The sequence below is a fragment of the Malania oleifera genome, chromosome 6 (assembly GCF_029873635.1).
Source record: "Malania oleifera isolate guangnan ecotype guangnan chromosome 6, ASM2987363v1, whole genome shotgun sequence".
NCBI lineage: Eukaryota > Viridiplantae > Streptophyta > Magnoliopsida > Santalales > Ximeniaceae > Malania > Malania oleifera.
Genome location: NC_080422.1, coordinates 86,720,801 through 86,735,084, shown reverse-complemented (window position 1 = coordinate 86,735,084; position 14,284 = coordinate 86,720,801). Strand labels below are relative to the sequence as shown.

The 14,284-nt window shown below is 35.3% G+C and overlaps 1 protein-coding gene across 1 annotated transcript; it reads right to left on the bottom strand.

Moving 5' to 3' along the window:
- Positions 1–800: 800 nt before the first annotated feature.
- LOC131158043 (uncharacterized) lies at positions 801–13,155 on the bottom strand. The gene is made up of 7 exons (XM_058112597.1): positions 12,845–13,155; positions 12,596–12,728; positions 8,364–8,467; positions 4,370–4,541; positions 4,084–4,224; positions 3,720–3,918; positions 801–3,609 (listed from the first exon to the last, which is right to left on the bottom strand). Exons 1-7 carry the CDS (start codon positions 12,874–12,876, stop codon positions 995–997), a joined length of 3,396 nt encoding a protein of 1,131 aa, XP_057968580.1. The 5' UTR covers positions 12,877–13,155; the 3' UTR covers positions 801–994.
- Positions 13,156–14,284: the final 1,129 nt, after the last annotated feature.

The following is a 14,284-nucleotide window of genomic DNA, read 5'->3' as shown; positions in this document are numbered from 1 at the left end:
CTCAATTCTACTCAAATTCAAACTCTATAATAAAACTTGCAAACCTAATCAAACTTTTAATATTATTATTTATATAAGGCATATAATATATATGCTATACATATATTTAGTATTACATATACGTTATATATATATATATATATATATATATATATATATATATATACACACACACACACATATAATATTAATTTTTATAATCAAATGAAGATAATCAAGTCAAATTCAAGTTTTAAGAAAAATTTGTAGTCGAGTTTTAATTTAATAATTTTGATATTGATCAAGTTCAAGTCAACTTTAAGCTTAATAATTTCAAATCAAATGAAGTTTAAATATTCCACTGTATTTACTCAGCTTCGGACTCCAAGATAGTTAGAAACTAATGAGTTCAAATAGCAAGGAATGGCATAACTAAGTTTTGGCTAATAACTTCAAAATTCAAGCCTCCAACAATTCAACGCCACCATATGCATGAAGTGAGTTTCCGGTCAAGCCACGGTTCAACCCCACTTCAAGGAGAGCCAACAGCCCCCAAGAAAGCCGCGGCCTAAGATAGGCCCATGGTCCGCAGGTTTAATCATCTAAGGTCCTCTTGGAATGGGTCGTGCTCTCGCTTAGGGTTACAATGCACTGATCACCCTTTCCTACCTTGGTTGGCCTTGCAGGGATATAAAATAAAAATAAACATAAAAATAAAAACAGGAAAACAGAAAACTGTCCCAAGTTTAAGGATGGAGAAAATGCTCCGCTACAAAATAAAACTACAAGAGACAGACCAAAGCAGCCTTCCAACCCAGCTCTAAACAAAAGAATACTAGCTTTTTGCAGTAATGTTTACAACAAATGTCACCTCCCATACACAAAAGTAAACACACTATTGAACTCTATCCACTCAAATTCGATATACATGTATCATACCCATATAACCATCAAAGTTGCCTCAGCTCTGAGCACTAGGAATTCAACTAAAACAACACTCGATATGCGTATATATTTATTGGCGATTCATACGGAGAGTCTGAAATAATGTGTCATAGTCTGGAAGGTTTGGGTGAACATGACTAGCTTTCCTGGAGTACGCTGTGGATGGAGTCTCCCCACCAGATGTCTTCAGACTTTCTTCGGTACTCGAGGTCACAATCCTTGGAAGAGGATGCGATGGCTGCATCTTTTCTGGTGGTTTAGATACTTCTGCAGGCAATGATGTTTTAGCTTCCGGCAATGGCTTAAAACTCGCTTGCTGTGCCGATCTCGACTCCTCATACCCTTCCCAGGGGCCCATGCCTTTGTCTTGGGAACCAGGCTTCAAAGGACTTTCTGTAGTACGGGAACTCCTTGAGAAAGGTTTCCTCCTTTCTGAACCATAGTTTGAAGCTACTGATGCATTTGGCGCAACTGTAACCTTCGAATCAGAACTAGTTTTGGAATATGAAGGAGATGCTTTTGTTCTTCGAGAAAACCCACCACTCGAACGAACTCTGCTAGCTGAAGTCTGTTTATGGAGTTCCTCCTCAGAATCACCACTATCTGATTCAAAATACGGTATGGGAGCTCTTGAACTTGAGTTTTTATTTGCCGTTTTCCCGACTTTCTGATTGTATGCCTCCTGATTGCCACTTAAATTCTGGAGTGAGAGTTCCTCAAAATCATCACTTGTTGAATCAAAATGCGTCACAGGAGCTCTTAATGTAGAATTTTTATTTATTTTCATCCTTATTTTCTGATTATGTGGCTCTTGATTGCAAGCTTCAAAATTAGCAGGGGTCTCAGCTGCAGGTGATGTAGTGGATTGCTCAGTGGCAGGTTGGATATCTTTGTACATTTGTTTGAAAGAAGATGAAGCATTATCTGATCGATTGTTTGTGTAAGGTGGGTTCCTGTAACCCTTATTTCGAAGGCCCCCAGTTAACATTCCAAAGTTCAATTCTTTCCCTCCTTCAAAACCCGTTCGACCTGAAAATGCAGTGTCTTGCACAGTATCAGGTGACTCTGGTGAATGAAGAGCATCATTGTCCTCAACTCCATGCTTCAAGGAAAGCCTCAAAGATTGCAGAGACTGCAGATGCTTCCCATCATCCTCAGGTTCATAAAATGATTCACGGTCCATATCATTTGGATCTAATTGAGGTCTTATGCGTCTGATTGATGGTTGGATGGCAGGCAAGTCAGCAGAACTGAAATTTTTCTCAGCCTCAAATGAGGATCCTGTAGGCATATGACTCTCACTCCAGGTCATTTTAGGATTTCTGTCAAAAACACTTTGTTTAAGAGGAACCTTGGACTTTTCCAACTCCTCTTCACTTTCTGAGCATGGGTCATCTGAATCATCAAATGTTACGGGTGGCAAATCTTCTGATCTTGAATTTTCTACAGATTTTTTCAGGCTTCCAGAAAGCTCGGAAGGATAGTATGATTCAGTGAAAAAATGTGATTGTGAAGTGGAATTCCCCAGTGTCTCACTCTCATTTTGCCTAGGATTCAAACCATTTGTATTTGCTGAGAAATGGGTTGGTGATTTTCTACCTGGTGATGGGAAATACAAATTGGATTCTCGCCCACTGTGGTCCTCAACATTAAAACTACCCTCACCATCATCTGAAGCAGAATCATCAAAAACTACCGTATTTTTATCATAGGAGTTCAACTGTTTTGTGTGTGTGTGGAATTCTCCTTCATCATGATCAGCAGAAAAATCCCCAACAGCATCATTTCCATACACGTGGAAATTGGTACTCAAATTAACACCATAATCATCACCAGAAGGGTTTGCATGAGAATGAGAAAAGATGGTGCTGGATTGTCTACTGTATCTTGCTTCTCCAATATAATCAATGTTCTCAGTTTTCATACCATTTTGCGATTCACTTTGCTGGGGATTTATGGAATCAACTTCAGAAGAAGTCCTTTGATAATATCTATCTGCCTTTTGGACACCATGCACAAAAATGTCCTCATCCATGGAAGCTGCGCTCGACTTGAAAGAAGCAAAACCACTAGATCTTCTTGTATTACCAGCATCCCCGGGCAACCTTTGAGCCACTCCTGCAAAGTTATCCTGTCCATTCCCATCCACTTTCTCATTCTGCATCCTTGAATTTCTGTCATGAGAAAAATTATTTGGCAAATCATTAGAAAGATGCTCATCTGAAAAATTTGAGTCAATGTATTTTCCAGGCCCTTCATCTCTCAAACCATAAGTAGATGACTTCTGTGATTCTTTGGAATATTGCCTGGCAATTCTCCCACGAGCTTCTGCAGCAGCTCCAGCAGCCATGTCTGCCCTTTCCACAGATTCAATATTTGGCAAATCTTTAGCAAAATGCTCGTCCGGATAATTCAAGCCAGCATATTTTCCAGGCTCTTCATCTCGTAAACCATAAGCAGATGACTTCTGTGACTCTCTGGAATATTGCCTGGATATTCTCCCACGGGCTGAAAGTTCTGCAGCTGCTCTAGCAGCCATACTTGCTCTTTCTGCAGATTCAGCTGCCACCTGTGCAGCAGAGGTCGCATCCTTGAATTCCATATTCCAATTCTGCCTATCCATAGCAAAGACATTCTTTTCCCCAGAAGATAGGTGCCTGAATTCCCTCTCCATGGGTCCAATTCCTGGAAGAGAAAGCAGCCTATATATTAAATCAGTGATGGATTAAACATCCTACCATAAAAATAGTAAAATGAGAAATTAAGCACGACCATCAGAAAACCACTTCCCACACCTGCACGGTTGACTTCAGGATGAAAATTGTTAGGATCAATATCAGTAGAAAGAACATTTTGGGAATTCACTGATGACCGTGTGTTTGGTACATAGACATCTGCAGTTACATCATGCTTTTGATCAGGGTTCGGTGGACCTTGGACATAAGGAGGTTCAGCTTGAAACATACTTGTCTTCCCCAAGGTACTTGGTCCATTCTGCTCAGATAAATTCATTATGAGGGAGAGTTAAAAAAAATCATTCATTTTATAGGAGTGCAACATATAGCACACTGCCATAGCTTCTTAATTTTATAACAATCAACCTTTCATGATGCAGCAACAAGCAGTGAAAGAAGCACCTCAAGTTCAATTAAATCTTACCAAAAGGTCATTCGGAGGCTTTGAATCTGTGTCTCCAAATGACATAGGATCCCATTTGATGTTATGCTCCTCAGCAATTGCACTCAGGATCTTTATTTTAGTCTGACCATCAGGAGCTAAGGCAGACAACTTCTCAACCAACTGCCAATAAATAAAAAGCAAAAATTGATTATTGGAAAGAAGTAATAGCTATCTATGGCAAAGACTACCACACCAAGTTCCCAATCAATAAAAATTTTTTGACTGTTAGTCATCAAAGAGAGTTAAATAAGCTGTACAGACTTACAATGCGGCTTACACCGCACTCTGGACGCAGTTCAACTGCTGAAGAAATAAACTCTTTTCCATATTTTACTGTAAAATGCTTCCGGATGTCCAAGAGTTCTGGTACATCTGCACACCTTGGAGATGCAAATACGACACTTGTAATTGCCTCCTTCAAGTCAATAGGACATTTTCTGAAGAAAAGTGAGACAGATCAATAATACTGCAATTTGATACATCAAGTATTCATCTGCAAAAGGTTAAAATTGGCTGAAAGACATCACAACTTGATACTTCAGGTATTTGTCCACAGAAGTTTAATATTGGATGAAAGACAATGACATTTTGCCAGAACCTATTCCCCTTAAAATAGGACGACAAGACATGAAATCATTACTACTAGAATATGAGGCAACTAAACGAGCAAGGTTGTAATAGCCAAATAACAAGTATATGCACAAATTCTTCACGGTCAATGCCCCAAGGCTGTCATTGCAAAACTTTATCATGTTTTTCTTTCAATGTTTTATCAGGCAGTATGCGCACAACAAGAGGATTGTGGATCATAGTTACAACAAGTGGGAGCAGAAGCAGAGGTGGGAGCAAGAGCAGAGGCTGGTCCAGGTGCAAGGAAGCAGGGCAATATAAAAGACGCAATGGTTAGAAGACTGTAAGTTATCTCTAATATAAAGGGAATTCTCCCTTCAGTGTCTTCTTTCAAAAATGTCAAATTTATTCCTATAACTACAAATAATTATTCTAAAATACTCCTTTAACTACCCACAACCATCCCAAAATACCCATGTGAGGCTGTAACTATCTACAATTATCCCAAGATGCCCTTAATTTATTTAAATTTTTATTATTTTCTTTATAATTTTTAAAAGTTTAGAAAAATAGAGTTGTGGAGCTTGCAAATAGTGCATATGCCCATGGGCCATGGATAGTATATAATAATGACCTGAAAAAATGTGTAAAACTATAAACTAAAACTACCATATAATGCTTTCAAATGAATATTTAAATTTAAATCTAATATACAAACTAACACAATTGCACAAAAGATAGTATTTCCCAATTTCCCATAGAAATGCCTAGGGCTGTGATAAGTATTTTAAGGTTTATAACACAACAAGATTACATCATGAAGCAAGGTTCTGTGTAGGAAGCACCAAATCAAGCCCTGAAGCAGGAACCTCACCTAGAATAAGATGGTCCCACAACTAAGCAGTGGATTCAATTAAAGGACCGACACAGTGGAGCACTCCATGACTTAAGGCCGGGAGTTTGCAACAATGATAAATTTGGCTACAAATATTTTAGAGCAAAAGACATTCACCTCCCCTGAAGTTTAGCAAAACAGAGAGGGACCTACCCTGAAGTTTCAAAAATTCCATTGACCTCCCTCGAGGTTTCAAGAATTCCAAGGACCTCCCCTGAGATTTGCCAAAAAGAAACAAACCTACCCTTGTATTTTGTAAAATGACAAGTTTTTTAAAGGGAGGTTTGTGTCCTTTTGCCAAACCTCAAGGGAGGTTTGTGACACTTTTTAAACCTCCGGGGAGGTTGTAGAGACTTGGGAATAATAATAATAATAAAGAAAAGGGAAAAAAAATCGGTTTGGTGCAGACCAAACCGTCGGCAGTTTGGTAAGCTTAGGAAAACCGTTGACGGTTTTGAGTTACCAAGAGCCAGTAAAGGTAAAATAGTAAAAAGTGGTTTGGTTAAAAACCAAACCATCGACAGTTTCAGGGAAACCGTCAACGGTTTTGTCTAGGGACAGCAGCCTATAAGTAGATCCTAATTCTTTTTTTTTTTGGTGGGGGGGGGGGGGGGGTCCCACTAGGGTTACGAAATTCTCTCTCTCTTCAATTTACCTCCCAGAACTCAGCCAAATCGAAGGATAAACGCTATTTCAAGGTCCTAGCATCGATCCTTAGCAATTTGACTAGAGTAGATACGTCGTTTGAGAATCCTAGGCACCACTCTAGGGATAAGGTAAGGGGAATAGATTATGTCAGTTATTTTTGGAAAATTTAACCGATTAAATTGTAGTACGCGATTATAGGAACAATACATATATGTTTTTCTAAATATTCAAGCATATGGAAATGGAAATTGTGAGTTATTATTATATGTATGTTCTTGGAAAACCAAGTATTTTGGGTTTGAGTAAATCCTAGAGAGGACTATACGTTTAATTCTCAGCAAAAATATATTTTCCCAGACCGATTATTATATTATGAATTATCACTCAAATTATGTGGCATGACTAATGAATATGCACCTGCACAAATAAACTTGTTAGAATATTTTATGATGATACGGAACAAGTATGATTTTATAATGATTTCTAGAAATGTTATAAATATTATGGAATCATGATATGACGATATTCAGCTTGATTTATGATATGACAGTACTCAGACAAATTTATGATATGACAATATCCAGCCAGATTTATGATATTTCAGCTAGATTTATGATATGACAGTACTCAGACAGATTTATGATATGACAAGAACTATACAGATTATGAATATGACAGGTTTTATGAAATGAAATTAAGTTACAGTTTTATTATAAATGAACAATTTTATATGGTATAAAAACCCTAATGGACCAATTATGTTCAGAGCACGGTACCGTAACTAATATGATATAGTCAGTGCCACCACACTATTCAGGAAGTGTTGGTGTATGGATAGTCGATTGAGCCAGAGAAGAGTAGAGTACCCCCCTGCCAGTTCTGACCAGGCTGGGTAGGCCAATCGTACTTACAGACGCGTTATGTTTGGCTTAGCATGGTAGGCTAGACATTGCTAAGTCCCGCCTTTAGGCCGCACAACTCGATCATGTGGGGTTATTACATGATGTTATATGATTGTCCATTTAAGGAAAAAAAATTTTATGTATAGACATAACAGATGATTTACATATACAGAGAAACCTATTACGATAAAGTATGTTTATGTTGAAAAGTACGTATTTTCCAAAATATATATATACGAGTACAGATTTACATGATTTATCAATTAAAATAAATTATTTACAGGATATGTTTATCATACACTAAAACTCATGCTGTCACATACTAATTATAATCTATTCCGTCTTACTGAGGGGTGTCTCACTCCAATAACTTTAACATTTCAGGAAATCCAAGGAATCAAGCCTAAAGAGCTTCCGGGCAAGACTTAGATATTGTAGTTCAGAGTAAGTATTGGTGAGACATGAATATGTTTTGTGTATCATGGGATGTATTGTAATTATGGGGAGATATGTATGTAATTATGATATATATTAGAATTCTGGTATTGTGTTTTGGGGTTTTATATATATATATATATGCATGCTTCCGCCATGTTATTTAATATGAGTTTATGGACAGGTGTGCCCGGTACCCTATTTCGGGTTTGGGTTGTTATAGTTATGGTATTAGAGATAGACGTAGGTAGAATAGCACTCCAGGTACCCACATCGGGTTCGAGGCGCTATAGAGATCTCTGGAATTTTTGAAACCACAAGGGAGCTCAATGTCTTTTTGTCAAACCTCATGAGAGGACAGTGTCTTTTACCCAATATTTTATTATTCATGCATCTCTCAAATTAAAACACTTTCTTTTCATTTTCTATAACCATAAAAAAATTTAAAATAACAAATAAAAAACATAAATTCTCCCAAACCCATTCAGGCTTGAGGATATGTCACTGAGATAGCATATTAGCATTATGCACCAAAATTCTCCATATACTTGCAACCCAAAAGTAAGAATATTGTTCATTAAAACATTAGAAAATTATATTGATTTCATCAATTACATTTATTTGTTTATTATTTATCTTCAATGACGGTAGTTTATCAAATTTATTTGTTCATAATTCATGTTTCTTAAGAAGCAAACATAACATGATGTCACAAATGTTCAAAACATTCACATGTAAACCATCAATCACACTTTAAACAAGCAAATGGAAGCAAATGAAGGTATTCAAAATCATTTACGTTTACGTACTTTTGTGACTCAATGATTGGCAAGCGAGCTGCAATGAGTTCACAATAAATCTCAATAAGATCATATGCTGCCATTGTCTTCTCTTCTCTCACTACATGTTCGACCTGCGATGGAAATTGAATCATAAAGCACACCACCTTGTGAGTTATCACCACATAAATCTGAACTAATGAGTAGAACAAAAGCAACAAATTCCTGGTAAATAATATGTGACAGAATGTGTAAGCATGCAGGAATACATCCATTTCCATTTAGAACAATAATGCAACACTCCAGCCACTTTATCAACAGCAATTCAAAATAGGTTGAGATATTCCACCTAACGAAGAACATCCTGCACCACACACGAAATCCAAAGCTTAACTCCTTCCCTAGGGAATCATTATCATTTCTTTAGTGTATGAGAGTCATAACACTTGAAATGATTTTCCATATGCAGCTACACCGTCCTTCATAATGACAAGCTCCTATCTAAACTTCTGTAAATATTGTCCATATAAAACCATATTCAAATGAAAAGAGAGAATGATGATCCAATCATGCATATATTCTCTTCACCAAGTTTAGCAAATGATATTCAACCTTCCCGCCCTTTATTTAAATCACTTAATAAACCACCAGCAAAAAGAAATGCAACATAGACAAACTCACAAATGATCCCAAATTAAGACAATTAGTTTGGAGAATAGAATATTTAAACAAAAGTTAACTTCATCCAACACCTCTCAACACTTGGCTCTCACTTTTATTTCTCTTTAGAGAAGGCCTCCAAATAAAAAAACCATTGCAAGTATCCAAATCATTAGCAGCATTCTAGCATAACTACTAAAAAACACATGTTATTTCAAAAATTTTTTAATAAGCCAAGATACTTCACAATCCCAGTAAAAACCTACAATTTTTCTTATGATAGGTAAAAACTTACATCATGACAGCCAATAGGGAGAGTGTCACAAAACAATGACGTTTCTATTGCAATTTGAAGGTGAGGAATGGCTAGAGATTCAAAACCCACAGATAATCCATCCACTAACCTTAACATGCCCCTAACCTTAACATGCCCATTTTCTGTGCAAAAAACTTAAAAGTTTGTGTAAATATCAAGTTACTGATTTGAAAGACTGCCTTGCCTAATTTTCTCAGGACTTGGCAAAAGAAGCCAATGGACGCTGTGTCCAAAAAATGAGAAGGTTGTGAGTTTTATTTAAGTCCATCTCAAAATAAACATCTTGGAGACCAGTACAGTGTACATTTATCTGCAACAAGATAATAACCAAGAATCCATTTTCCTGGAAGCAAAGGGCACCCAAGATCAAAATAGGAGAATTGTTTTCAACAAGTAACAGAAGGGTAGACAATATCTTTCTTCCACACAGCTAATCATCAGTAATCTACACGAGCAAATCCAACCTAAAACACAAAATCTGATCTCAGAAAATAGGTCAAGGGATTCACGGCCTTAAATGTAGGTCCGTGCCTATAAAAAGCACCACATAAAAGAATCTAGCCACAATCTCCATCCCACTATTTTGAGGCCCTTTAATTCTTTGTCCCAACAATGACTCCGAATGTACCATAATCAATCTCTGCTTCTTGCAGCACTACAACCTTTAGACGAATAATATCTTAGAACTGCCACCCATGGTTTTAAATAACAGCCGTGACCATTACGTAATGGCACAGTTTGTTGGGTTCCAGGTTCCCTTTACCATTACACACAGCTAAACCATTAGGAAGAAAATTCAATCATAACAAATGTTATAAACCACTACAAAACATTACGAGTTACAACCACTACAGCCCCTATGTATCCACTACAAGACCGTTACAACAAAAAAAAAATTTTTTTATTGTTTTAATTTTTCTTCTCATTTTCTTTCTTTTTCCTTTTCATAAGTCATTCTTGATAAGCTATATGAAGAGAGGGGGAGAAAATTATAAGGAGGATGAAAATGACAAAAAAAAATTGCACCTTTACATTAATATTCACAAGAGATGCATTAATTAATAAGTTGATAGGAACACTATTTGTTAGGAAAATATATTTATTACAAAAGTATTAGTTTCAAATTTCTTTTCTACATTTTTCAACTTTAACCTTCTTTTCTTTCTAGTTTTTTTCATGTTTAAGCTGTTACTACTTTATTTATTTAATGATAATTAATGATTATGCTATAATTTTAAAGCTTAGGTTATACTTATACAATATAACTTGGCATAAATTTATTAGATTTTTATTATTTTAACACATAAATAATGGAACTTATTCAATTAATTAAATTATTTCTATGTCTTATGTGCCTAATAGAGAAATAGATTAGTGGAGAGTATAATAATTTTGTTTTATTAATTAATTTATCACATATGAAAAATGAAAGATATGTGTAATTTTTCTATTAGTAGCGGCTTAAAATAAATGTAAAATCTATTGCCTTTACTAAACAATGTTAGTAATTTGAACTAAAGGATCCAAAATGTACTAAAACTCTCTTTAAAAATGTTCAAGAACTTAAAACATGCAAATAAATCAATATATAGAAGATTGTGAATGCTGGAAAAAAATTCATGGTCATTACTCTCGCTTCTCATTATGTAACATCCACAACCCACTTTGTGCTACATTCATTAGTGTTATGCTATGTATATATAAAACCATGGCTCTCAATAGCCCCAACCCCTCCCCCCCACCAAAAAAAAACCCCAAAAAACTCAATGGAGAGCCTCCATTCATACCCCAGAGTTTCCTTGCTTTCCAAGAAATAGCTAACTCAATGTTTAGGATCAAGGACATAATTTGTTTAGCCTAAAAACAAATTATTCACCACCATGGCAGTCTTAACCCCTTTGTCACCAACAAGTTAACCAAGAAAGCATTTATTTAATAGTTAATAGTGGTTGAGACATGCTATTCATGTGCAACTACTACACAGTATTTAACCAGTTTTTTTATAAAAAAAAATTAAAATTTATGTAGTTATGAGTAGTTTTAATAAGTTTCTAAGGGGTTATATGTTTGGCTTTATAGGAATTTATTTTTAAACTAACATACACGCCCTTCTTATGAATATTTAATTTTAAATGTTACGATGTGAATAATGTAGGTTTTCAGAATATATGACTTTAAAATGCAGATTGAAACCTATCATGATTTCCTTTAATTAATAGCATAGATTATGAGATTCTCCATCTCCTTCTCAAAATCCAAAAAAAAATTTCCCAGCCAACTTATAAAATTCATCATGACTAATGTTTTAATTCTTGGTTAGAGAAGCAAGGGTACAAAAGGCCAATGATAGATAGGGAAATAGCCCTGCACAAAACCCTTACCTCAGATTCTAAAGAGGCATTAAGAAGGCAGATTAGTGCAGTAATACTGAATAACATACTCAAAGTTATATATCCTCTGGGAAACATGCTCCTTTTCTTGTTATCTTCCCAAAAATTTGATAAACACACTCACATGGAGATATTATGAATAGAATATGAAAAATCTTTGTAAAATCTAAGAGCAATTTGTTGACTAGCAATCTAGGATAAATAGTTTAAAATCAAGTTCCTGTAAATAATGTCTATGTTATTTTATTTCTGTGCTTTCAATTATCATCTTATAAAAGTTCAAATTGTTATAAATGTAATTAGGTGGGCTTTCAATAAGCCAAAATAGCCTCTCCATACATGGCATGAGGTTGCTGACATTTAACCCTCGAACAACACTTGCATCTGAAGGAGCCTCTTGCACTGAGCTGCCCATTTTGTAATAGTTGGATATTAATATATTCAAGAACTACTAAAACAAGAAAAGTCGTCTGAAAATTATTATTTGAAAAACTTTTGGTTTTTGTTCAACACTCAACAATTTTATCTTGGTGTGCGTTTTCAGAGCAACAAACCTCTGCACTTTCTTAATCCCATCAATGAATAATGATTATAGTGGCAAACATATTCAGGCAAGCAAGTAAACAGTAAGAACATTGCTGCAAAAACAGAGTAATAGCATCTTCTGCCCATTCTTATGTTAGCTTTCCTCTTGTGTTTGTGTGTGTGTGACGGTATTTATATAGTTATATCGGCCTTTATCATCACCGATACGATCTCAAATTCGGTGATGACAAATATTGAAAACCGCTAGTCAAAATCCCAACGATCGAATCAGAACCAACGCTTACACCATACTGTTATATCCATTTAAGAAATCACTACGCTGCTATGCAACAAGAACGTTTGCCCCTTACCCGAATTCTGGCAGTCTGGTCCTGCCCAGACTCGAGCAATTGAGCCAATTCCCTCTTCAGCTGCGTCACCTGCGCCGCCCTCTTATTCTTCAACAACTTTATACGCGACACCGCGAGCTTCAAAGACGTCTTGCTGCATCAAACAACCAAACAACCGATTCAAGCCCATCCAATTCTCATACGAAACCCCAATACGAATCGAATTTCAACAAGAAATCCCGAATTGATAAGAAAATGAAAGTAAATTACCATTTGGCGGGCTTGAAGTTCCTGTGAAGCATCCTTGCGAAAATCAAATCTAATCTAAGCTAATCTTTATCTTTCCCCTTCAAACCTCGGTTGGGAGAGATGAGATTTTGGAGTTCGAAGTGAAGGGGGTTTCAGTATGTGAATTGATGGCTGAATTTGGGGATCTTCGAGATGAAGGAAATGAGAGGAGAAGGCAAGTCGATGGCGATTTTTGATTGAATAGAAATTTCGTGGAATCCGATCCGAAGAAGGAAAGACTTTTCTCGGCACGCAACGAAAGGCACACGGACGGGGATTGGACTGAGATTTTCAGTTTGACTAAATTACCCTTCAAGCCTCATTCAATTACTTTCCTTTTTTCTTGGGATAAAAAATTGTATTTTTTTTTTTCTAGTATTATTTTATACAAAAAAATTTATGCCAATAAATGTAGAAACTTGCAATTTATAATAGAAGTGAGAATGGCATGTTTAAATTGAGTTATACATTTTACGCATCGTATTTTAAATCTCATTGCAGGTTGTGTTCTCATTAAAATTATATTTGGCAGCAATATTTTTTCTAAATTTTATTACAAATTTAATTTTTTATTTGATGTTTCCCTAGAGTAAAACTAAGCCTCCCTTTTTTCTTTTTTTTATTGAAGTAAATTAAAATTCCTCTCTTGAAAAGTCCTCCACTTCGAAGAAGATTTCGTAGGTTTTTATTTTATTTTATTTTTTAATTTGGCTAACTAAGATGTTTATGTCGCATGCAGGACAATATTATAGTGAGTTGCAATACAATATTAAGTGCTCAAGTGGTAAATTTAAAATTCTCCTAATAAAAATGTCAAAATTTAAATTTTGAGAGTTATAACTTTTCATTTAAGATAATACCTTGATATTTGAGTGGAGAATGGTGAAGGAGTGAACTCATTATCTAAATGGATCAATCAAATGTCTAAAAAGTATCAAATGTCATCGTTTTAAAAAATTGTGATGAGTCACATTTTTAAGGTATCATCATTTTTCGAGAATGTAATTTCATTTCTTGTTGAAAGTTTTTCATGTCATTGATGATATGTTTTATCCTCTCCCTGTGTTTTTAGGACGAGTGAGATCCTTCAATCCTCTTGACTTAATAGGAGTTGATCTTTACTTCTTTTAATTATAAATATTTTTAAATAATTTTTTTATTATAAAAAAAATCATTATTTCAATTTCTTATTCTAGGTTTGAGGTTCTGCTTGTCCCCTCAAAATATTTTTTTTTCTTAAATTATCCTAATGATATTGAAAAAATTAGAAAAGAAAATGAATTAATATCATAAATTAAATAACAATGTAATTTTATTTTTTTTTTTTAGCTCACGGCATGGATAGGGCCATAAATAAGGAATAATTATTATAAATTTTAACATTTCTCTCTTCCATCTTTATGTTCGAGAGGAATTATGCAA